We start from the raw sequence: 23,952 nt of genomic DNA on the forward strand, positions 1-23,952 counted from the left end.
GTTATAATTGTAATTCACAGCCACTTGAAACTAGGGCTTGGACTGAAGTGCCGGAGCCAATTTGACATGAAGCCAAGCTGTAACTCACAAACTCACAGTGTCAGAGGGCAGAATAAGGTTTTCAGCGTATTCCATTCTTCTCTTTTCAGACATTTGTATTAAAATCAGAAGCAAAAAAAACCCCACCCAAAACAACTGAAGGGATATTTCCCTTAACAGAGAAAAAATCAGGAGTTCCAAATGCTTTTTCGTATTCAAATAGCTAAGAGAATTGTCTTTAAAAACTGTAGTAAAGGCTTGATTTTATTCTAATTTGAGTTGGTAGCAAAAGTCAGGTGATTAATGATGTGGTATTGGGGATACAGTAACAGCTAGATAGAAATCTAATGCACAGCACTAGGCATCTGAAATTCCTCCCTGGACTCTAGTACCAGCTGTGCTGTTACCTGCCTTTGTGGCCTGTCATGCACTCAGCCCCTCTGCCTCCCCACTTTTAAATCAGGGTAGTAGTACTTACAGCTAAAGCAGTTGCCTGAGATTCTGAAGTTTTTTTCTTAATGGCCTTGGAATTCTTAGTTACACATCTTCGTCAAGCTAATGGAGCACACATTTTTAATTAAGAAAGCAACACCGTTGTTGTGGGGAAAATCCAGAGCATCTTCACTTAAGCTGGGGAGATACTGTGACATAATATTCCTGTTAGAAAAGAATACAATCCATGTATAATACTCCAGAAATTCTAGATATTTTTTTTTGCATGATTCGCTTCCTGAGTGTTGGAAAAAAACCCTGTACTTTCATGTGATATGTATGCTATTCAAATATAGTACTCAGTCTGCTCTAGAGGAACCAAAGCCAGCAATAGAAAAGGACCCACAAGTTTTAAATGTCAGCATTTGCTGCGTCAGAGAGAACAGATTAGAGGAGCATGAAAATAAAATGTTAGTATATAAATCTCTACATTAATAATTAAGCATTGTAGAAAACATGCATCACATTAGAGATATTAGCATAGTAGATGGCTTAGCCAGTTCACATCTACAACAGAAACAAGTCCTATATTTTCTTTAGGTAACTTCTGATAAACATCTCTTCTGTCAAGAATTTCAGTTATAAAAACCACATAAGGCTTTGCATTCACTGGTGTCTGCCCTCAGGTTTTGCAAGCAGTAACAGACAGTGCTTACTACAGTGCGAACTGTTGTTGAAGGCAGTGGGATTATATACAGTAATCCCTGTATATGGCTCTAAGCGTTCTGGAATAGAGACATCATTATATATTTATAAACAAGGAGCTGAGACTTCTCTGTGTCACTTCATTTTTTTTACCCCTGTAAGTCCCTCAGCAGAAATATGGGAATAAGCCTTTTTATAGCTGTAAGCATCACACCTTGCCATGAGAGATGCCATTGCTGCAGCGTCCCTCAACTTCTGCCTGCCTTGATATCAAGCATTTCACAGAAATGAGCTTTTAACAAAGTAGCTAAAGGCTACATGTTGAAAATGTAGCGACTCAGTAATGTTGACTAACAGCATTTTTCCTTTGAACAGAGGAATAAATATTTGAATACTTGAGAATAAATTTTATGTAGAATGAAGCAAAACAGGAAGACTTTAAAGATAGGGGTGTGCTTGTCTGACGCAACAGAGAAAGGATGAGTCAGGGTGAGGAAGCAAAAATGGGATGATGGCACTTAGAGTGATAGAAAATTATCTCTGTAGCCTTCAGACACAAATTGCGTATCAATAGTTTTGAACTGCATATGAAAGCAATCAGTGTTCTAGCTAAATTGCAAAGGATTTTACCACCATGACAGAGCTGAAATCAAAGGAGGAAATGCGGGATAGTTTTGAGGTTTAGTTTCACCGTCAAAGTAATTACCTAATTTCCAAATCTTGATGTGACAAAATCTGCTGAATCTCTTCAGTTAGTATTCAATTGCAGTATCTGCTACTTTCTTTGTTGGAAAGCTAAGGAGTGTTTTATCAATCTCACTATTTAATTAAATAATTAGATCAAAATCAATACCGATGCTAACTTGTTATTATGACCTAATTTAATAATTATATTGCTTATTTTAGTGCAAAAAGTAATTTAAGGTTAATTAAGATTTTAAAATTGATAACTGTGTCACATCTGTTTCAATATGCGACATGAGGCAGAACTAATGAGAATCTGGCAGATATCTACCCATAAATATAAAAGCTAATCAGCTTCCTGATTTAAGTTTGGTGTAACATTGCATTCCAATTTGATCATGGAAAGCTGCTAAATGTCCTGTGACAGCTAAATCACATTTGTGCTTAGCTGTTGAGAAGATGGTCAGGGTATGCATGACGGCAAAGGGAATGGAGACGATGAGGAATTTGCATTATCTTGGAATTCCTGTGTAGGGCCTGGACATATCTCTGTTCCTCTGCCTCCAGTACTAACAGGGTTATTAAAAGCTTCGGATGAGCAGGAAGATATGCCACTGTCTTCACAAAAGAGATCTGCTGAGCTGACTAGAGGGAGAGTAGGGGCAGCACAGTGGTAATACCACTGCTGCGTACATTATTTCCGTTTTTAAAGAAGTACTATACCCGTCCTTGGAAAACTTTGTGACAGAGGTTATGACACTGTAGAACTGGAAGTTATTGCATAATCTTTATGGATAATGGGAGGATATGGAGCTGTTGGAATGGGTCCAGAGCAGGCTACAAGGATGATCTGAGGGCTGGAGCAGCTTCCATATGAGGACGGGCTGAGAGCTGGGGTTGTTCAGCCTGGAGAAGAGAAGGCTACGAGGTTATCTTATAGTGACCTTCCAGTACCTGATAGGAGCCTATAAGAAAGCTGGAGAGTGAGTATTCATAAAGGCCTGTGGTGACAGGAAAAGGGGGAAATGGCTATAAACTGGAGAGAAGCAGGTTTAGACTAGACATTAGGAAGATTTTCTTCACCGTGAGAGCAGTGAGACACTGGAACACGTTACGAAGGGAGGCTGCGGATGCCCCATCCCTGGAGGGTTTTGAGGCCAGGTTGGATGGGGCCTTGGGTAACATGATATAGAATCATGGAATCGCTATGTTGGAAAAGATCCACTGGATCATCGAATCCAACCATTCCTATCAAACACGGGATATAGTGGGACGTCCCTGCCCAGGGTGGTAACGTGATATAGAATCATAGAATCACTAGGTTGGAAAAGATCCACTGGATCATCGAATCCAACCATACCTATCAAACATGGGATCTAGTGGGATGTCCCTGCCCAGGGCAGGGCGGTTGGAACTAGATGACCTTTAAGGTCCCTAACTAGTCTGTTTCTATAATACACGTAACTTTTGGCTGCTGTCACCACCCTCATCGTGAAGAAACTCCTCCTCACGCCCAGTCTAAATCTGCCCCTCTCCAGTTTATCCCCGTTCCCCCTTCTATCACCACAACCCTTTGTAAGCAGCCCCTCCCCCGCTCTCTCGTAGCCCCTCCAGGTCATAAGAATAGTTTGGGTCGGAAGGACGAGAGGGGCCGGTTTGAAGCTGAAAGAGGGGAGACTGAAATGAGCTCTTAGGACGCAGCTCGTTCCCGTGAGGGCGGTGGGGGGCGCACAAGATGGCGGCGGGAAGGGGCTGGGCTCCTCCCGGCGGGCTCTGCGCCCCTCGCCTCTCCGAGCATGCGCGGCGCGTGAGGCCTCGCGCCCCTCCCTCCCTCCCTCCCCCCTGGCCGGGCGGTGCCGGGCGGGCGCGGGGCCCGGGCCGCGGGGGTTTATGGCGGCGGCTCTGTCCGCCCTGGCTGCCAGGCTCTCCCAGTCGGCCGCGGCCAGGTCCTACGGGGTGTTCTGCAAAGGGCTCACCAGGACCCTCCTCATCTTCTTCGATCTGGCCTGGAAGCTCCGCATCAACTTCCCCTACCTCTACATCGTCGCCTCGATGATGCTCAACGTGCGGCTGCAGGTGAGCGAGGCGCGGGCCGGGCCCGGTTCCGCGGCCCCCGGCGCCCTGCCGGGCTCCCCTCCGCCGCCCTGTGCTCGGAGACGGCTGTAGGGAGCAAAATGTAGCGGTGGTTTTAATTGGAATCGTAGAATCCCAAGTTTTAAGAATCCCAAGTGTTTAAGGCACGGGTGGGCGAGGTGCTAAGGGGCATGGGTTAGTGTTTGATAGGAATGGTTGGACTCGATGATCCGGTGGGTCTCTTCCAACCTGGTGATTCTATGATTCTATGAATCACCAGGTTGGAAAAGCCCTCTTGGACCATCGAGTCCAACCGTTCCTACCTGCCACTAAACCGTGTCCCCGAGCGCCTCGTCTACCCATCTTTTAAACCCCTCCAGGGATGGGGGCTCAACCCCCTCCCTGGGCAGCCTCTGCCACTGCCCAATGACCCTTTTCGTGAAAATTTTTTTCCTAATGTTCAGCCTGAACCTCCCCTGTTGGAGCTTGAGGCCATTCCCTCTCGTCCTGTCCCCTGTCCCTTGGGAGAAGAGCCCAGCTCCCTCCTCTCCACAACCTCCTTTCAGGTAGTTGTAGAGAGCAATGAGGTCTCCCCTCAGCCTCCTCTTCTCCAGGCTAAACTCCCCCAGGTCTCTCAACTGGCGTCTCTCCAGTCTTGAGCCCATTTGTGGTAAACGTGGTACTCCCCAAAAGAGCTGTGACCTGGCAATGCGAGGAGGTCCCGCTCTCTGTGGGGCTGAAGTTTCATTGGTTTTGTGGTGAGATCGAAGCTTTACTTTTAACTGAGCTGGCAGCAGGAGCTGGCTAAGGGCTAGCCAAACACCCGCCCCTTTCTCCTCATAAACACAGCTGTAATGAAACTTTTGGCATCTGGCTAGTGGCCAAGAGCTGAAAGCCAAGTCTGGTTGCAGTTTGTGACTCGTAAAAGGTAAGTCAAAATGGAAAGAGGTCAGTGAGTGGCATCTCATATTCTTATTTTTGGGACTCGTCCTACAGTTCAGAAGCTTGAAACTCGGCTGTGCTTCCAGTTGTATACATAGCTTAATAAGCTTGGGGGTAAAAATGCTCGTTATCTGTGTTGGTACATAATAGTTCTCATGTAACGACGTCAGCTTGCCATTAGACTGTGATATAACCAATACCCTCCAGCTGCTGGTGCAGCCAGTCTGACCAGTTCCCTTCTGGAAGCTGTGCATGGTGCGTTGTTGATTGCCAAGGTTGCACCTCTGATATCAGCATGTGCTTCTGTTTACAGGAAGATTGCTTCAATATTTGCCTTTAATGTTAAGCCTCGAATCAGTTACTGTCTGCATTTCTTTTAGTTATAGGAAACAGTACTCTTACGCAGTGAATCTCTCTAGTTGCTCATTTGCTGGCTCGCTTTGATGCCTGTTAGCGAAAAAGAGTTTGTGGCAGATTAAACTGTAACTACAGAAGAAAGTTTACACTTGGGTTTACTTCCTAGCCCCGTGGATGTGCTCAAGCAGCCTGTCGGGAGACTTGTCTGTTTGGACTATTGTGACTTTCTGTAGCTGGGTTATTCTTTTTCTTTGTTAAAGTCTATTCTTTTCTTAAATTATTTTTTCTGTATGCTGGTCACTAAGAAACTATTATATATATTAGTGTAATAATCTGCATTCTTTCTCTTTAGGTCCATATTGAGATCCACTGACTTTTGACTTGGTGTTCTGCTTGCACCACATGCTGCAATTACAGTCCATCACAATTTTCTTCAAGTTCAGCTTGTTGTGAAACAACCAAGCTACGTTTCTCTTCTTCAGGACTATGAAGAAAGCAGATTTAAACCAGAAACAAGTGTGTGACAATGGCCAAGATCATAACAAGGCAGCAACTCGCCTGACACACATACATTCCGTGTTGAACAATTGTCAAAATCATAGTAGCAGTTTACAAGAATTATTTTATTTTACCACCAGGAATTGTTCTCTCTTTAATACTATACCTCCGCCTCCTGTTGGCAAGGAAACACCTTGGAGTTTGAGTGAAGCAGAAGGGAGGAACTCGAGTGCAGCTGCTCCTTGGAAGGATTTGTTTCATCTGCATTCTTCTTCTGAGAAAGGCAGCTTTGATAGGGTTTCTCGCTGCATCAATAGTATTTCAGTAATGGGCTGGCTAGAGAAATCTTGCAGTTTTGCTGGAGGCTTTAGCTCATGCTGTCTAGGAGACAACTTTGTATGTTTTGCACACTTCTGGCTGGGAAACTTGGAGTATAATACAAACCTGCAGCTTCTGGAATTAGAAATGAGCAGCAGCAAAGAGGATGAATTGCATCTTGGATTTCGTAAAGAGTTGGAGCTTGATGGACTTCCTGATGCCTGTTCTGTTCCAGTTGCCTCGCTGAACACATATGCTATGGGACTCTTAAACAACCAGAAACTGTGTTTTTTCCTTTGTTACTTAAACCTTGTATCTTCAGAGCAAACACCTGGATACAGGCAATTGTTTTCAAATACACAATATGTGACTAATCATTTTCACATCATACAGCTAGTAATTTCTGTGCTAGCTTTTGCACTAGCAGGTCTATTGTGTGCAGTAGTGAAGGTAAAAAAGTACCAAGACTTTAATAATTAGTGAGTTTAACATTAATAGAAACTTAATTGACTGAATAGCAGGCAAGGTTACAGTTCATGTTTTAGTGAGAAATAGACACCTAACGTAAAAATTTTACTTGTGTAATTGCTAGTAAAACTGGCTCTTGGAATAATAGAGACTTTCATAAGGAATATCTTGAGTGGAAAGAACTTAGGTTTCAGAACTCTGGGACTTCTGCAGGTCTGCCATTAACACTAGACTAGAACCCACTTTGATCGGCACAAATTCTTTTCTTTACAGTTTGTATTAGCAGAGTGTTCTGGCTACTATTTACAACCATTTTCTATGAAACTTTCTTGGAGGATTGAATTCCTGCTCCGAATCCAAGAGTAACTAACATGATCAGTCCTTAAAACACTTTGAATTGGAAAGCTATTGGGAGGGTGTTCTTCGATACAGCATAGTTCTCCACAGTGTTCCTTTTCAAGGATGTCCTAATTTAAACAATATCTCATGAGCTTTATTGCACTACAACAGACACTATAAACAATTTCCTAGAAGAATGTTTTCTTTCCTTGGAAAAGTGATTGTTATCACTGAAGCGTAGCAATCATTTCTGGGCCTATTGACTTTGGCTTTGGGACAGACTTCTGACAACAGAGTTTGGCAAGGAATGGAGCAAGCATGTTGGGATCAATAGAGCTGCTTGTGAATAAGAATTTGCAGGAATATGCTCCCATGGGCACTTAAGTGGGACATACTGTGCAGTGGGTCAAAGTTTGAACTCTGTCCAGAATTCTCAACAAGGGAGTTGGTGTAGGTGAGCTTAATGTGCTCTAAGGCCTTACCTAAAGAAGAGGGTGTTGATGCAGTGAGTCAGGATGAGATGTCAGTTCACCGTTTACATTGTCCTCTCTTTTAACTTGCAGTCAAGTTGTGCCAGTGGTTCACACACCAGTCATCCTTTTTGCTAGCTAGCTTCGTTTTGGAAAGAGAATAAGAAATGTTGCACTTAGTTTGAACTGAATTCATCTGCAAAGCCAGTCAAGTTTCTGATGTGGTGTTTGTTCAGGTGTTAGCAAACTTGTATAGAGAAGTCCTTGATTCTGAAGATGAGATGCCAGTTACCAGTGTTATGGGGGGAAGTATTGGAATTTTTTAACCTTATTTGAGTGCTGAAAGTAAGTTATACTACTTTTTATATTTAATGATATGTTGTGGTTTTATTATCCCTATTGGTTGGCTATTTCTTCTGGACAGTAGAGCTAAAAAGCTATTTACTTTAACTTAGAAAATTACATTTTCCCTGATGTGTACTTCCATTAATTGCTTAACTTGTAGACTTTTGACATATGGCTACCTGTTACAAAATTACCAACCCCCCTAAAATAATAGTAGATTACATATTGTAAGTAATTATTTTGAAAGCAACAGTTTCCTCTGAGTCAAATTATATGTACTTATTCACTCCATCTTCACTGCTGCAATTATCAGCCTTGCAGTGGTATTAACACGAGTGTTTATGGATCAAGATTGCTGAAGCGATGTGGATCTGACCCCCCCCAAACACCAGAAACAAAGCCGCCCCTCCAAAAGCCTGTGGTTTATTTGAGTGATGGGTGTTAAGTCCTTGTCTGGATATATTTTGACACAAAAAAAAATGCTTGGCAGAGCTGAAGGCACAGGAATGAAGGTAGAGAGAGGTTAGAGCCTGTTTAAGCTGCATTGATTACTAAAGAAAACATTGTGCAACTGCATCTTAATCTCTGTAACTAGCTACGTAGGTAAAGAAATAATCTATTCCTGTATGATAAGCTGCCTTTTTTTTTTTTTCCAAGTTGCACATAAACACAATCCTGCATCCACAACTGAGTGCCTGAACTTCCTACGTAATGAAGCTATTGGCACAGTTGAACCTGTAGTTGTTACATGAGACCTTGACTGTTCAGCTGAGCAGTTTGGCCTGGAAGATTCTCTACTCTGCTGTACATCGTTTGCGAACCATGTATTTAGGGAACCATGGTTCTGTACAACAGAAACTTGTAGGTGATATCAGGTTAATAGGCAAGAGGAGTAGCTAAAGGGATAAAGGCATTAATCCAGTTTTTAATGCACCTACTCTTAGTGATGGTTTTAAAAGGAAAGCAAGGAGGGCAGATGAAACATGAGAGAAGCCACCTGTAAATTAGAATTTAAATGTGTATACAGTGGGATGCCAAGAGTTTCTTTATTGATGACAAACCTATCCAGGAGGGGACCTTGGAACTTTGAATCCTGTCACGTATTACAGTCCAGCTAATACAGTGCTGTTTTAAGCAAACTTTGTTTTGAGTGGCCTTTAATCACTTACTACAGAATCACTTTAAATACGTCTACAATACAGCTAAGTGAAATGATGGATTTTTCGTGTATTATATGTATATTGAGTATAAGATACAAAGAATATATGTTAAGTGAGTGGATTTAATCCATTTTAAGATAGGTTACGTACTTTGCCTTGGATTTTGTTGCTTAAAACCTAAAAGATAACTTTCTAACTTGAACATTCCTTCTGAAATTCAAATAAAGGGTAATTTGGTATGTTGAAATGTCACATAATATACTGCACTTTAAACTTGAGGAGGCCATGAGTTGAAAGCGCTGTTCTTGCACTAATAGAACTCTGACTGGTGGCCACAATGCTCAAATGGTTTTTACTGTCTGGGAGAGAATAGTGAACCATAAAGATGGCAGTCCTATGAAACTGTATGTAAATCAGACACTGTATGGTTTAGGCCACTGTTCTCTTCCTACAAATGTTTTGATATCAACTCATCTCAAAAGATAAAAGGTGTGTCAGCTAAGAACCAGTCTGTATGGAGCTCCATGGCTTCAGTAAATCAGATGTGCTTTTCTGAGTAAATGTGCTTTTGGGGCTGAGACTGTTTTGGATGATCATTATAGTACAGAAGAATAACATTTTTTGTAGGGGTGAGGGACCTTTATACTGAACCAGGAGTTGCCTTCTCATTTCCAGTTCCTCTCTCATCTTGCTCTTCTGTTGGTGTTGGAAAGAGGTACCTATTTCTAAACAAAATTTCAGGTTTCTACTAAGCAACTCATGCTTTCTAGAATGGATCATTGTCCAGATCCTTCTTGCACTACATAGCAGAGAGTTCTATTTCTGCCATTAGAAAACAAATTAAGCAAGAAAATACTCAATATTTAGAGAATTGCCTAGTAGTTTCCCATAAATGTACACCTGAGTGGAAATTTACTATATGGCATACTGCTTTGAAAAATAAAATATACTTTTAAATGTGTGTACACAGAGCTCTGCATGTAGCTAAAGTGTTTTATCACAGTATGATGTTGGAATGCTTATGCAAATACTTATTTACTTTCTGACATTGCAATACAAAATGCAGTAGAGTTGGTGTTGTACTTCTCAGTGTGATATTAACTAGTGCAATCTTGGGAGTCATCTGTGTGCATCATTATGAACTGTGAGAGTTTTATCTGTAGACACTTAACCTTTAGCTGTGTCAGTGTTGAGTTGTTTTATTTGTTTGTTTGGGGTTTGGTGATTTGTTGATTAGGCTTTTTTTTGGTGCTGTAAAGTCTGCGCTTTCTTAAACTTTGCCAGAGTTTGCATTCTTTCTCCTCTTTTCCTCCCTTGCCCCTCCTTACAGGTATACACACTTTTTAATTTTTGAAAGAAGCAAGCCTGTGCATACTCTCCTAATGTATCACCTTATTGTCAAGTTGTTCCTTTTGTTTTTATGGCCTAGTCTTGCCTATATTTTCCTGCTCTTCACTCCCCATCATTCTCAGCATAAGCATGTGCCGATGTTCTGCTACATTTCAGAAACGCTCCCTTGTAAATTAATTATGCAGAACAAATTGATAGAAACTAGGTGGAGAAGCAAGTGTCCATGGTCTGTCATTAGGGTGTATGACCAGTGGTACACCGAACAGAGCAACAGGTACTCAATGTGACATATTTCTGCTTTTCCCCTTCAAAACAGCTGCTTTGATTAAAATCTAATATTTGATTCAAATCTGTAGTACCTCGGTCAGCTGGGAATCACAGCTAAAACTTGGGGCTTATGAAATGCGTTGAGGTCAAAACTTAAACAGTTACACGCTAGCTTCAAGATTACAGGTTTTTAAGTTGGTTTTTTTTTGAATTGGTGAAACAAGATTTGGACCACGCAGATGGTTATTTCATTGTTAATTATTAAATCCAATTTAAAAGCTAAAGCATTTTAGAAAATGGCCTGAGAAAGAAAATCTGTCTTGGATAAATCCCGTTCATTTTTGTGGTCTCAATGTATTTATAGTCTGTTTTGCAAATCTCTTTTCTGCCTTCTTTGTGGAAGATCTGTTAAAGCCCGATAGCAAAAATGGTTAAAACCCAGACTTGTAAAAGTATTCATTCTTTATTTTTCTTGTTGTAGTCAATTTAACCCATTTCAAATATAAAAATGCCTAACTATAATTTAAGCTTTTGTTCTTAAAAGTGGCTAAATCTAATGCTTAGTGCCTGACTCATTGGTTGAAGCTGAGTTTTCCATCAACTTCTTTGAAAGTGGGTTCTGCTACCAACACTGGTTTTAAATGCTGACAGCTAATAATACTTTCTGTGAACTGTGATGTGATCCAAGCATAACAATTTTAGTCTGTGGCCTTGGTCTTTGGTCCTAAGGTGGTTTGGTTTTGTTATTTTTTTACTTGCAATATGGTGAATGGAGACAGCTGGAACAAACCATTTTTGTTTGTTGCAGAGAAATATGTTTACAACTTTGTATGTATTTTAGAAATTTATTGTAACTTTTTAATTTGTGAGAGGAGTTTCCATAGTAAACTTGAAACCTATTGTGCTAAGGAGGTGAATACAGACTTTTGAATAACCTAAGCTTCCAGAAGCTGCTGATGGTGATGCTGCTCACATACACCACAGGAGGGAGTTAAACACCGGTCTTTAAAATGTTTTCAGCTATGGCATCATTTTTTAGTACAATGCATTTCAGTTTATAAACGTGCTGGCTTTGACTCGTCTTATGGATTGTCACTGCACATAGTTAATGTACAAAATCAATACACAGCAGTAAGGTATTGTAACTGTTTACAACTGAACTCTGAATACTGACAGACGGGTTTTATTGAGCTATTTAAAAACAAATAAAAATCTTAAAAAAAAAATCATCTCTTGTCTGTGCTCAACAAAAGTTTCGGTGCTTCTCAATCCAGTTTTTCACTGTATAAACTATACTTAAAGAGATCTTGTTTCTGACAGCATAAAGTCAGATAGTGAGTGGCTTTTTCAGAGACAACTTGAGCTGTGTGTGTTTACTGAACAGAACACCAGACAAACTTAAAAACCTATGTGAGAAGAAAAGGCATTTACACTTGGTCTTGGAAATTTGGTATCTTGGTTCTAGGCTGGCTACATCCTGTTAACCACCAGTATTCATTCACGGGTGTTCTCTTTACACGCTTCTTTAGTGACTTACCTTAACAAACCAATTACATTCAATATAATTCCAAGCTAATTTTGAACTAACTAGCTCTAGTTTTGCCAACTATGTTAGTTTCATTTTAGAAAGGGAAAGCAAACCATGCTAAATGTGTAGAAGGCCATAGCAACTATCTTGCATAGGTCAGGAGAACATTGCCAGATGTTTCTCTTCAGAAAATCACCTTAGTATTAACGGATATGTCAGACCTCTTCTTTTTGCTGAATAAAATATTCACGTTAAAGGAGTGGAAAAGACTTGTATCGTCTGCTTAACCTTGAACATTAAAAACACTTTAAAAAAGCCAAATCGGAAACCCTCACTTTCCAGATCCTACATTCTCATGCTTTTGAAATGTTCTCAGACAACAGTAGATCTCAAAAACTTTTATGTGAAAATGTTTCAGGTATGAATGTACTGTTACTTCCTGAAGTTTTTGATTTCCCCTCAAACACATATAAGGAAATTTTCTACGTCCCGCTGAATGGCACCTCGATGCAGACATCCTTAGAGGAGAGCTTGCATCAGCACAACCAAGATTTCTCATATTTGAAAACATAATGAAGCTTTTAAAGATATACACAAAAAAAGGAAACAAATGTTTAATTGAATTACTGTGTAAGGCATTATTTTATCAAATATCTCTATTGTCTTCTGTACACTAAGTCAAATCTTTTTTCTGTGTTACGTTGCTAGTTTTATCTGAAGCATGGCAATTTGCCAGCCTTAGCTTTTAGTGATAAATTCTGCTATACAAAGCAAAAGATTTTATATCTGAGGCCATTTCCTTCTGCTATTTTATCATTTTCCTGGTTTTGTCTGTTTTCAAGAAATGCCTTTGTATTTTCACATCTTTTATATGCATGTATACACAGATCCTTTCCTCTGCATTAAAACTGAGTTTCAAGCTGGTGAGGATGAAGAGACAGACTGTTGACTTCAATTTCATTGCACTCATATACTATATGGATGCCTTTATATTACACATAGAAAGAATAAAAAATCTTAACATATTGATATTAGAATATTTCCTGAATTTGAAATAGGAGTGGGGAGGCAGGGGTTGATGTTTCATAACAGGGTTTTAAAATGGAAATAGTCTCTGGGTACAGCTATATTTGAGTGCTACAGATGAACACATGGAGGCTGGGTTCTCACAGCGAAAATGTGTTATTTTAAACCACCTTAAATTCAAGCCCATTGAAATTAAAAATCTAAAATTAAATTAAATTAAATTTAAAATCTAAGAAGACATTACAGTGGAGGCCAAACATCTCTCTTTCATCTGTCCCAAGAGGCTGAATAGTTCTGCCTGAAGAGAAAAATCTAAAAAACTCAGCAGTAAGGAGAAGCCACAGAGATCCCTGCACACACAGTGGAACCCAAAGAAACTCAAGGGAAAGGAGGACTGAATTGGGATTGTCAAGGGAAAATAATGAGATCAGAGGAAAAAAGTTAAAGTTGCAATGCAGCACACTGGAGAAAAGCTTTTGGAACTCAGGAGAGGCTGTCCCTGATGTCACTGCTCATTTTAGCAGTCTGTCATGAATTCCTCTTTCCCACAAAACCCCATTACTAAGGATGTAAGCTGCAAATCATCATGTACTAATCTTTTTATGAAGCCATTTTTGTTGTTGTTCTGTAGACCTATTGTTCTTTTACAATTATATTAATACACTAAAAATAACAAGGGCAGTTCTATCAGATTTAAATTACAATTTTGCATCTTAAGAATGAATATTTTATACTGTGCTGAAATCACAGAAATTCTTTTTTGACCAGAGAGGTACAAGGTACCAAATTCATCCTTCATGTAATGCTACTAAGGTAAATGGAGATACATAAGGAATTAATTTGACCTGTCTCCTCCATTTCCTTGGAAAAATTCTTTGTTTCAGTGCTTGCCAAGGTTTAACTTTGACTCTCCCTTGCTTAACATCTTCTTGTATTTAGAGACAATTTTTCTTCCTATAAAGAGAAATACACCAGGAGAAAGACAATTAAGGGGAAGATCTGCTTTTTAAATTGAAAGCACACTTATTATGTTAAGAAAACATCAAAACTTTTTTTCTTTTGGTATAGAAGTGCATGGGATTATTCTTACATCCAAAGAATAAAACAGTATGTATAGCCATGAGAGGGAAAGGATGTGAGAAGCAAGTAATGTTTTTTCTGCCTCAGACTCCAAGTGTTGGAACAAATAGGGACCTTTCCTGGTTAAAGACATTACGAATTTAAAATACTACGCGCTCCTTTTTAACAAGGAATCATCTCCTCTTTGCACTAGGACTCAAGAGGAGCTATGCATTAAAAAATGACCTACAAGAGAAGCTGAAGGCATACTCTCAGCAGTATACAACTGCAACTTCATGATAGAATAAATTTAATTTTCGTATGGCAACATGGCACAAAACCATTTGTACAAATTCAACTCACCATCAGTTATTTAAAAACAACACTATTACAAAACAAGGAATGGATGATTTTACGCTAGAGTTGATATCAGCTATCTTCCTGCTGTCGGAAAAAAAAGCCAGGATAAAGCTTGGTTTAAACACCATAATTCACTACTGGCTAATCTTGACAGGAATGCAATTACATGCTCATATTTGATCTTGATCGATCAAGCATTAACATGTAAGTCTGAGTATAGGCACAATTTGAGAAGGGCTGAGCATGAGGCACCAGAAAGCGAAATTGATGGAGAGTCTGTGGTTCAGAATCAGGTTAGAATTGTGAGGGGATATTGTCCCTGCTGACAAAATTACTAATCAGCAGCCTGCCATCTGTGTGTTACAGTCTACCAATGCTGCAACTGTGCCAATGCAACTGTTTGTGGGACCGGAGTGTGAACTTAATGCATGGAATAATTCTGGTTAAAAAATATTTCAGACAGAACTTGAAAATCTGGATTGAGTGATCTGATTTACAGCATGGCTTCGCGAACGGTTGCATGAACAGCTGAGAGGGCACTAGAAGTCACAATCATTAGTTGCCAGTTCCTGCTCCTGTCTAAATTTATGGTTCCATATTTATTAAACCCAGATTTGTGCACTGCTGGCTAACCAGCAGCAAGATCTGAGCCAGCTCATGTGGAGATATGCAATTGCATTTCAGCTGCCCGTTGGTGACTCAACAGGAGCACCTGGTCTAACCATTCTAACACCGTTTGTCGTGAGCAGGCCCAGCTTGTCACTTGGCTGCCATGTGGCATGCCAGCCCTCTGACAATGTGAAGTTGCTTAAGAACGTTTCTCTGGGCAGGGAGGAGGAAGGAGCTGCGGGGGCCTCCCCCGTTATCAGCACTACTACAATAAATCCCTCAACTGCTGCTGTACGCATGCAGCTAGAGCAGGGCTCATGTACGGCTTGCAGCCCAGCTACAGCTCCTGGCGTAGAATGAGTGGGGAATTTCAAATTCCCAGGCCTTGGAGAGACTGGAGAGTGGTGTGTGATAACACATTTAACCATCCCAAACTGCAGTTAGCCAGCAGAGGTGAATTCACAGACTATGCCTACTTCTCAGGGTGGGAATAGAGTCTGGCCTTAAACACTGCAATCTGCTTTGAAGAATTACTTTACATCAAACTCTTTTATTTTCTTGAGATAGAAAAAGCCTCTCAAACTTCATGCAGAATTCCACTCATGATTTGTTTCAGCCCACATCCTTTGAATCCAAGCCCTCTTTTTCTGTTATTTTAGGCACAGCATTCAGGCTAGAAAGCATCCTGTTCATGTCTAGTACTATGCATAATTAATACAAGTAGAACATGTTCTAATGCAAAGTATGTATCAGATTATAAGCACTACAGAGTTCTCAGACCTTCATAATTTTTAATGCATTTGATTTTCCTCAGTATGATATTCTTGTCTTCTTTACTCAATGACTCACCAGTAGCCCTATCAGTATTACACAACAGAAACAAGCACTGACTTTCAAAATCAGTAATATCTGATGCTAGGAGTAGATCAGGCTAATTTAGAGTCTTAAAAAAACCAGCCAACTCAAAATACGTCAAGAATTGGAATGTGAAATAAGCTGCAAATAAAATTCAGGACACAATTTAAGGCATATCTGGAGAAAAACCCATGCAAAAATCTTCGAAGAGAATAATCTTTAACTTTGGTTGTTTTGGTTTTTTGGTTTTGTTTTTTTTACTATTTCAAGGGAATGAGCTTCTTATCCACACAAAAAAGCACCACTCATAAAAGATGTTTAACTTGCTAAGCTCCAGCTTTGATGTTCCCCAAAGCAACATAAAACACTTGCATGTAAATTTTTTTTTGAGTAAATGAAAGGTGCAAGCACTCTGGAAACCGTTAAGACAACCAGCAAACAGGATTTTCAATAAATGTATTTTTCCAGCTGAACCAAGTATGATACACATGACAGCACAAACATTTTAAAACAATACATGGCAAAAACCTTTCTGCCAGACAGAGGAAGTCAAAGAGTTTGCCTTAGGGGTTTAAGAATACCAGATTATTCAAGTAGTGATAAATTAAAAAAATAAGGGGAAAAAAGACATGATGATAGACTAAGACCTTCCTCTCTGGAAACTATTAGGCAATGCTTCTTAGAAGAAAAGGAATGGTTTGATCTTGTAGATTTGAAACAGAAGTATTCTTCAACACAGTGGCTGAGTACCGATGACAGTGACTCTCACTATCAAGATACTGCCTTAGGAAATGGCATACTTGCACCATTTTCCTAAAAAAGCGAGAATCAAAGTAAGCAAGTAGTAAAATCGATCAAGTAATTCTAGTTTACAAAATGCTGCACAACATTTATATTCCTTAAGCTGTTGCATGAGATACATTTATTTTCTTTAAGATATATCTATATTCTTTAAGAACGTACCTTTAATACTGTACAGATGTTTGTGTCTTTAAGATTAACCGTTCTCCTTAAGGGTAACTGTAAAATCCTTCTCATCAAATCTAACAGAAGTTACAATAAGCCAGACTTGCAAATCAGCGATGGCTTGACTAAAGCCATGAAACAGGCATACCTGCATGCAGGCTGACTGCTTCCTTAAAAAAGATTTCAAAGATTAATCTTATTTTCTTCCTACAACTGAAGACGAACAATGAAGACATTTTTCAGAATTTCCATTAACCAATTAAAAGCAATCAGAAAAAAACGGAAATCCATTCTTGCTGAGGAAAGGATGTGATAATCAACAGGGCTTTCTTACTCATTACTTCTTTGATTATTAAAAAAGAGAGAAGAGGGGCAAGAGTAATTTTCATTCACTACTTCTTGGACTCTGGTTCAAATTGAAATCCATAGAAATGGCTTAATATTTAATGAGCGTTTTAGACCACAAAAATATGATGTAATGGATTCAGTTGTCTTAACTGTCTCTCTGTGTAGAGAAAAATATCATAATAGATGCACTGCTGACCCGTTAAAATGAAAGTGAAATGATAAATTACTACTGATTGGAAACTGAATCAAAACAGACACTAAACTTTCCAAAGACGAAAAAAAGAAAAAAGCGTACTACCTGAAAATTCAGCAAATAACCACATCTATCACTACGGAACCAGCCCCGTCAACAGCCTTTTTTGGAGAAAGCCCAATTTTCCCCTAAAAATAATTTCTACAGACCAACTATTGGACTATTATTTGCACAAATGACAGACTATGAAGTTTTTCCAACACAGAAGGTTTGACTTGTGCATACAAAACTGGAAAAACACACGTGTAAAAACAAATCTATAACTACAAAAGGGACTACAAGGAAAAAAAAAAGATCAAGTAATCTTTGGAAAACATTAATCTGCATCCGGACTTATTTAAAAACCATCCTACAACTGCACTATAGACACACATTTCAAAATAAATCTCCTACCAAAGTAATAAAATGGTTTATGTAATCATATCCTTTTTATAAGCAGCTTACTAAACTTATAGCAATGATTAATTTAAAATACGGAATATAGAGGAGTAATTTAAAGGTTTGTAACACTGATGATTTCTAGGTGAGATGAAATAACCTCTTGCCAGAGCAGCAACCCTCGGCTCTCATCAAACTGGGCTGCTACACCACCTACCAGCAGCAGAGCCAGGAGCTCCTCGCAGCTTCCTCCTGCTGCTCAGTCCTGTGCCAGCCTGCAAGAGGAAAATGAAAACCCCGATATTTTCCTGTTGGCTGACCCCTTCCTCCCACAGCTTCCTTTCCACATAACATTTTTGACACCAAAGTTTTTAAAAAACTAAAGAGGGGTGGTGCCAAGGAAGGAAGGAAGGAAGGAAGAGCGGTCTGTGCCAGCAGGCTCCTACTCACCTTTACAGAGCGGGGAAGCTGCTGACCCCCTGAGTCCCGCGGAGCCTCACTGAAGATCTACTGAGGACTTCAGAAACCCCACCGAGCCTTTGATTCCTAGAGCAGCGAGCGGGCAAATCCTTTCAGTTACCAACACAGACAACACCCCACAACCCCACGGTCCCCCGCCCCTGGCTCTGCCCCCCGGTCCTGAGGGGACCTCAGGCCGAGCTCACGTTCGCCCTCCTCTCACCTCCCGCTCTTTCCCCGCCTTGTTGACCCCATTTTCAAAGACGTTTTCTGGCCGCCACGAGAGAATCGCACCCCCCAGCCCCGTCCGAAGGGCCCTCGGGCTCCTCCCGCCTCGCCCCCGGGGGGAGGGCGCCGCGGGCCCCTCAGCGGCACCGGGCGGCGGGGGCGGCGGGGGCGGGGCCGGGCCGGGCCACCTCCCCTCGGCGGTCAGAGGGGCGGGGCGGGCGGCGGGGCCGGAGTCGAGGCGGAGCGGAGCGGAGCGAGCGCTGGGCCTCCTTCCGCGCCCGCCCGCGGCCCCAGCATGGACGAGGAGGGCGGCGGAGGCGGCGGTGAGCGGCCCGGGGACGGCGGGGGTTGGGGCGGGGGCAGCGCCGCGGCTGCCGGGAGAGAAGGGGGTGAAGGGCGCGCCCGGCAGTGAGGGGGGTGGCCGGGGCGCGCGTATCCCTGCGCGGGCGTGGGTGCCCCTGTGTGTCCGTGTATCCCTGCGCGCCCCCCCCTTTCTGCGCGTGTCCCCCCCCTTTTCTGCGCGTCCCCCCCTTTTTCTGCAGGGCTGGTTCCGGGGCTGGAGTAGCCCTGCTGTGGGGACAGGCGGGGAGAGGTGGGGTTGTCGAAGAGAAGGCTCTGAAGAGATCTCAGAGCAGCTTCCAGCGCTGAAAGGGCTCCGGGAAAACCGGGAGGGACTTTTTACGAGGGCGCGTGGTGATAAGGCGAGGGGAAATGGCTTTAAATTGGAAGGAGGAAAGATTCAGATAAGACTTGAGGAAGAGATTCTTCGCGATGGGGGGGCCCTGGCACAGGTTGCCCAAGGAGGTGGCGGCTGCCTCATCCCTGGAGGTGTTTGAGGCCAGGGCTGGATGGGCTTTGAGCCCCTCATCCAGTGGGAGATTGGAACTGGCTGGGCTCTAAGGCCCCTTCCAACCCAAACCTTTCCACGATTCCCTATTCCTTTTGGGAAAACCGGGCTCTCCTCTCGGGAGAGCTGTTGTTTTTCTTGTGCCCCGTCCCAGTTTGAGGCACCGCAGGCTTGCAACACGCTCCCCTCCTTTAATTTGCGATGTGTTTTGTGTGAAACTGCTGCCTGAAAGAACCAGTTCTTGTGCATCAGGAGCGATAATGGTGGCTGAGCAGTAGCTGAGCCTGCCCTGGGGCAGCAGGATGGAGGGAATGAGCTGCCCTATATTCTCTGTGTCTGTGGCTCTGTCGGTGCTGGGGGTACAGAGTGAAGTGATGCGGGTATCTCTTCAATAAAATGCTAAACAGGCTGCGTTTGAATGCCTCTTCTTATTTCTAAATGCGTAAAGTAAGGGCTAAACCTTGTATGATTAATAGTTGCACGGTGCTTGCTAATTCTACACATAATTACCCAGAACTCGGAAATCAAGTGGGTGTGGTGTTTGTTTTGACAACTCGAAAAAAAAAAAATGCTGTGATGAATCAGAAAAATAATTCTTCCAGCAGTTGTCTGGAAATGCAGCCGTCTCTCAGCAGGGACTTCTGCTCGTTTTGTCAGGGACAGACATAAGTCTTTTTTAAAAAAAATCTGAAAAGGAAAACAAAAGAAGCCAATCCTGAGAAGTTATTATTCAAAACAGTTGAACGCTGTAATTGTAAAGAGCAGAAAGCTCACTCAACTGAAAATATGTTATTTTCGCATTATGGACTGGCATCTGTAGTTAAGGGAAAGGAACATGCTTGTTATTAGCACTGACCTTGTGTAACAGCTTAATCGTGTGCAAGATGTAAACTAGAGAGTGGATGTATTGCTGAATCAATCTTTTGTAAGGTGTTAAGCATTTCAAAGTTCGATTTTCATGGGAGGGATAATAACAAGGGCCTCGAAAAGGGACGGTCTATATTTAGCTTAAAGGCTGGTTCTGTAGGTGAAGTTCACCTATGCTCAAGTGAAACTTCTTTTATTTATCATATCACATTAATGAACACGTTACCTTTTTGGGGTCAAATTACAGTATAGTTTTTGTTCTTCCTTACTTGGCTTCTTTGTAAAACAATTGTAGGTGAATGAGACTGGAAGTTTTGTTGCAGTCGGTGTATTTGATGTTTTACACTGGCTTCTTGCATGTATTGTACTTTTTTCTAGATTAGAGATCCAATCTAGCTTTTTCTTATGGACCGTTGTCAATCTGGAACACCAGGATTAGTTAGGTCATTTCCAGCTCATGAATTGGTATTTTCAATTGAAAGTAATTTTGGTTTTGTTAACAATAGAAAGCATGTGGGAAGCATGGATTTAACAGCCAATTGTAAAATCCTTTGGTGCCACTGAGGGGTGAAACTTGTGGGGCACTAGGGGATTCTTCTGACCAGAGCAGTCGTGTGTTTTCAGCCTCTGCAGAACATTTACAGTCCTCAGAAAAATTGACATAAATGAGTGGGAAATTCATAGAGATAAGCATATTGCTGTGCACAGGTCCTTTAGGAAGTATGCAAAATTGCTGGAGGACTACACAGAATCACCCTAATTAGAGACTTGAACTAGATAAGCATCTAAATATCTGGGACATTAAATTGTGATTCAGAAAGTAAACTGCTATTCCCAGTTCAGTACTCCTGCTGCCCTGCTCTGCAGTTTAATTTGCATCCTATGCTTCAGTTCTCGTATTTGTCAAACGGGGTCAGTTGTTTTACCACCTCTGGTAAAAACTGGGAATGAAAACAGAGCTGTGTAAAGTTAGGATTTATTATTATAGAAGCACTTGATGGAAGAGAAATGTTAATTAAGGGAATTGTTCTTAGCACTGCTTTCTCTTTTGTGTGTGGAGCCCTAAATAGGGGCATGCGTTTATATTATACAATCCACTTACGCACAAGCCTCCCATTGATTTCAGCAGAGGCTGTGTGCATGGATTATTGATGCGATATGATCCGAGTCAGTTGGTGTTTTTCTCAACCTTCTTTTGTGTTCTGATTAAAATATCTCTCTGGTTCACTTAATCCAGGAAATTTCTCCTCCTCCCTCCACTCACTTGGTTTAAAACCACATCTTTTGTGATGTGACTGAGGCTTTTCTTATGTGCCTGCTGTTACTGTGATGGTGGTACCAGTGAACGAGATCCTCATGCTTAATAGTGCTGTTGGCAGCAGGTGCTGGGATTACATACTGCTAAACAGTAAGTGATCTTCTGTATAACATCAAAATATATGAGCAGTCAGCGCTGGAGGCGTAGAATAATACTTCTCTTTGTTTTTCTGATTTTGAGTCTTGTCACGCAGCGACCTCATAGTCCCCCAAATTCAAGTCCAAGCCATTCCTCTTGGAAAAGACTTGTGTACATATCAACTTCTGTATCTGTTTTAAGCTGTCTGTACGAAAGGCTCTAAACAGACATGCTGAAAGGTTAAAATCCTGTTTCTACTTGACAAACAGACCGAGTTATAGCACTAATTATGACATTGAGGTTTTCCTGCTGTTCCCCAAACCCTGTGTTTCGTTTCTGGATGTTGAAGCATTTTGGGGAGAGAGCAGTTTAGTTGCCAAGCTGTACTAGTTGTTGGCTGTACTGGCCAGCAATGGTGCCAGGTAGCACGTTGATTTTGTTATGTAGGCAGCCGTTCATGAGGAACTAGACTGAAAGACCAGATCTTCTCACAGAGGACTCGGAAGGATGGATTTGCTGCCAAGCCAGATTTAGCAAGATGACTTCTGTTCTTCTGCAGGGCAAGGCAGTTACCTATTTAGAGGTAAAAGCTGTTAAATGGAACGAAACCCACAATTTCTTCTTAGGAAAAATTGTTTTAAAATTGATTAACTATATATAGATAACCTCATTCTTAGACATGACCAGCCTGATACGTCCTTTTCACACTGTAGTATCTTTCAAAGATAGGCATTAAAGATAAGAGAGGCCACATGGCCTCTTCGTGGTTACACATTTGCTCAGCATTTAGGACTAAATTTGCATGTTTTGTTTAAAATAAAAGGAAAGTAATAAAATAAGAAATGTATTTTAACACCAAAGAACATTAAATGTTTCATTCCCTACTCACCAAAGTGCATAACTTGTACTGGTGGTTCAAAGAAGTCGTTCCAAAAGTTCTTTAGAGGAGGGTTTGCAGTTTTAAGTAGCACTCTAGGGAGATGTCAAGAATATAAAATGCACCTGTTAGTCTAACTGTTTGGATTGATTCTAGGAGAGAAAAAGAGCAGATACAGAGATAGAACACAAACCCCTAAATGACATAAATATGACTTTTACCAGCCAACAGAGCTTCATGCTAAGTCTTGTTTTGCTGAATAAATATTTCTTCATGCTAAACAAATCTGGCATTTGTACAGATTACCTGGCAGTTCAATAGTATCTTAATTTTTCGCCCCAAAAATATTGAATCTGTTACCAGTAATAAATATGCCACGGGAAAATGTTAATAATTATGTTGTAAATATGACTTATTTCTAGTAGTATCAGAAAATGGACTTGTTAATTACAGCAATGCATTAAGGTTTTTTTTTAGCCTGGTATTCAGTATTTTTAGCTGTGACTTGGATGAAAACATGAAATTTTTGCTGATAAAATTCCCAGAGGTTGTTGCTTGCCAGACTTGACGTGTTGTTATAATGGTATTTGGTAACCTGTGCTCAGCGATGTGAGCATGCCATGGATTTAGTGGAACCTTATGTGCCTAACATAGCATCTGTGTGTACTACCACATCTAGGAAAGAAAGCTGTACAAAATTTACTGACACAAATTTATTGAAGGATTTACTTACAGGAACAGAGCGTACTTTGCAGAACAGTGTCTGGGAATCGTAGTAATAGCCACATGAAAGTGGGCTTCCCATGCAGTACAGTTACTGAATGGATATTGCAGTCTGTGAACGTCACTGGAGTTATGAGAGTTTTTGCCAGTTGAGGGGCTGTGGATCTTGAAGCAACACACTGTTTTCCAAGATATATTCTGTAGCTCACGTTGGATTTCTCAGTCCCATAATATTTATTGCTTCCCTTTCCTTTACAGACTGTTGAACACTTTTTCAAGAGAAAATGCATGAAATATGTTGTGGCTTTCCTTCAGTTTCTTCTGCCTGAAATCTTTTTGTACTATAAATCTCTCCTTTCCTAGTACAACAGAGAACGTTTAAAAGCTTTCAACTGTTTCCTTTATACTGTAGCTCCATCTTACCTGCCACTACCTTTTGCTTGCTTCCTTTCCCTCCCAATCAAACATGCTTAAGTCTATTTCTTTTTACACCCCATCTTTGACCGTATTTACTTTTTGAACTACTGCCCCTTGACTTTTCATGTTCAAAGTTACTGAATGAGTTTTTTGCAGTCACTGTCTGAAGAGTTTCTCCTCCAGGTTCATCCTAGGTCCTTTTCACACTTATCCTGACCCCTTGTACTCGGTACGTTCCCTTCCTCCTCGCTGCCCTGCCAGAGGTGGGTAAACAAGTCGTGTTTACTGTACCTTCCTTCTTGGAGTCTT

The 23,952-nt window shown here is 41.1% G+C and overlaps 3 protein-coding genes across 3 annotated transcripts in view; 2 read left to right on the forward strand and 1 right to left on the reverse strand.

Moving 5' to 3' along the window:
- Positions 1-23,952, reverse strand: part of CCZ1 (CCZ1 homolog, vacuolar protein trafficking and biogenesis associated) — a 189,154-nt gene that overhangs the window by 46,639 nt on the left and 118,563 nt on the right. The gene's annotated exons all lie outside the window — the stretch shown is intronic.
- On the forward strand, positions 3,713-11,659 carry SMIM10L3 (small integral membrane protein 10 like 3). Its single transcript, XM_069869857.1, has 2 exons — positions 3,713-3,936; positions 5,585-11,659. Exons 1-2 carry the CDS (start codon positions 3,751-3,753, stop codon positions 5,603-5,605), a joined length of 207 nt encoding a protein of 68 aa, XP_069725958.1. The 5' UTR covers positions 3,713-3,750; the 3' UTR covers positions 5,606-11,659.
- The window catches only part of CYTH3 (cytohesin 3), a 46,295-nt gene continuing 41,074 nt past the window's right edge, over positions 18,732-23,952 (forward strand). The window contains exon 1 of the mRNA XM_069870597.1: positions 18,732-18,839. Within this exon, the coding sequence (XP_069726698.1) occupies positions 18,812-18,839 (28 nt within the window). The 5' untranslated portion in view covers positions 18,732-18,811. The remainder of the gene's footprint in view (positions 18,840-23,952) is intronic.

Source organism: Phaenicophaeus curvirostris, chromosome 16 (genome assembly GCF_032191515.1).
Source record: "Phaenicophaeus curvirostris isolate KB17595 chromosome 16, BPBGC_Pcur_1.0, whole genome shotgun sequence".
In the NCBI taxonomy this organism is placed as follows: Eukaryota; Metazoa; Chordata; class Aves; order Cuculiformes; family Cuculidae; genus Phaenicophaeus; species Phaenicophaeus curvirostris.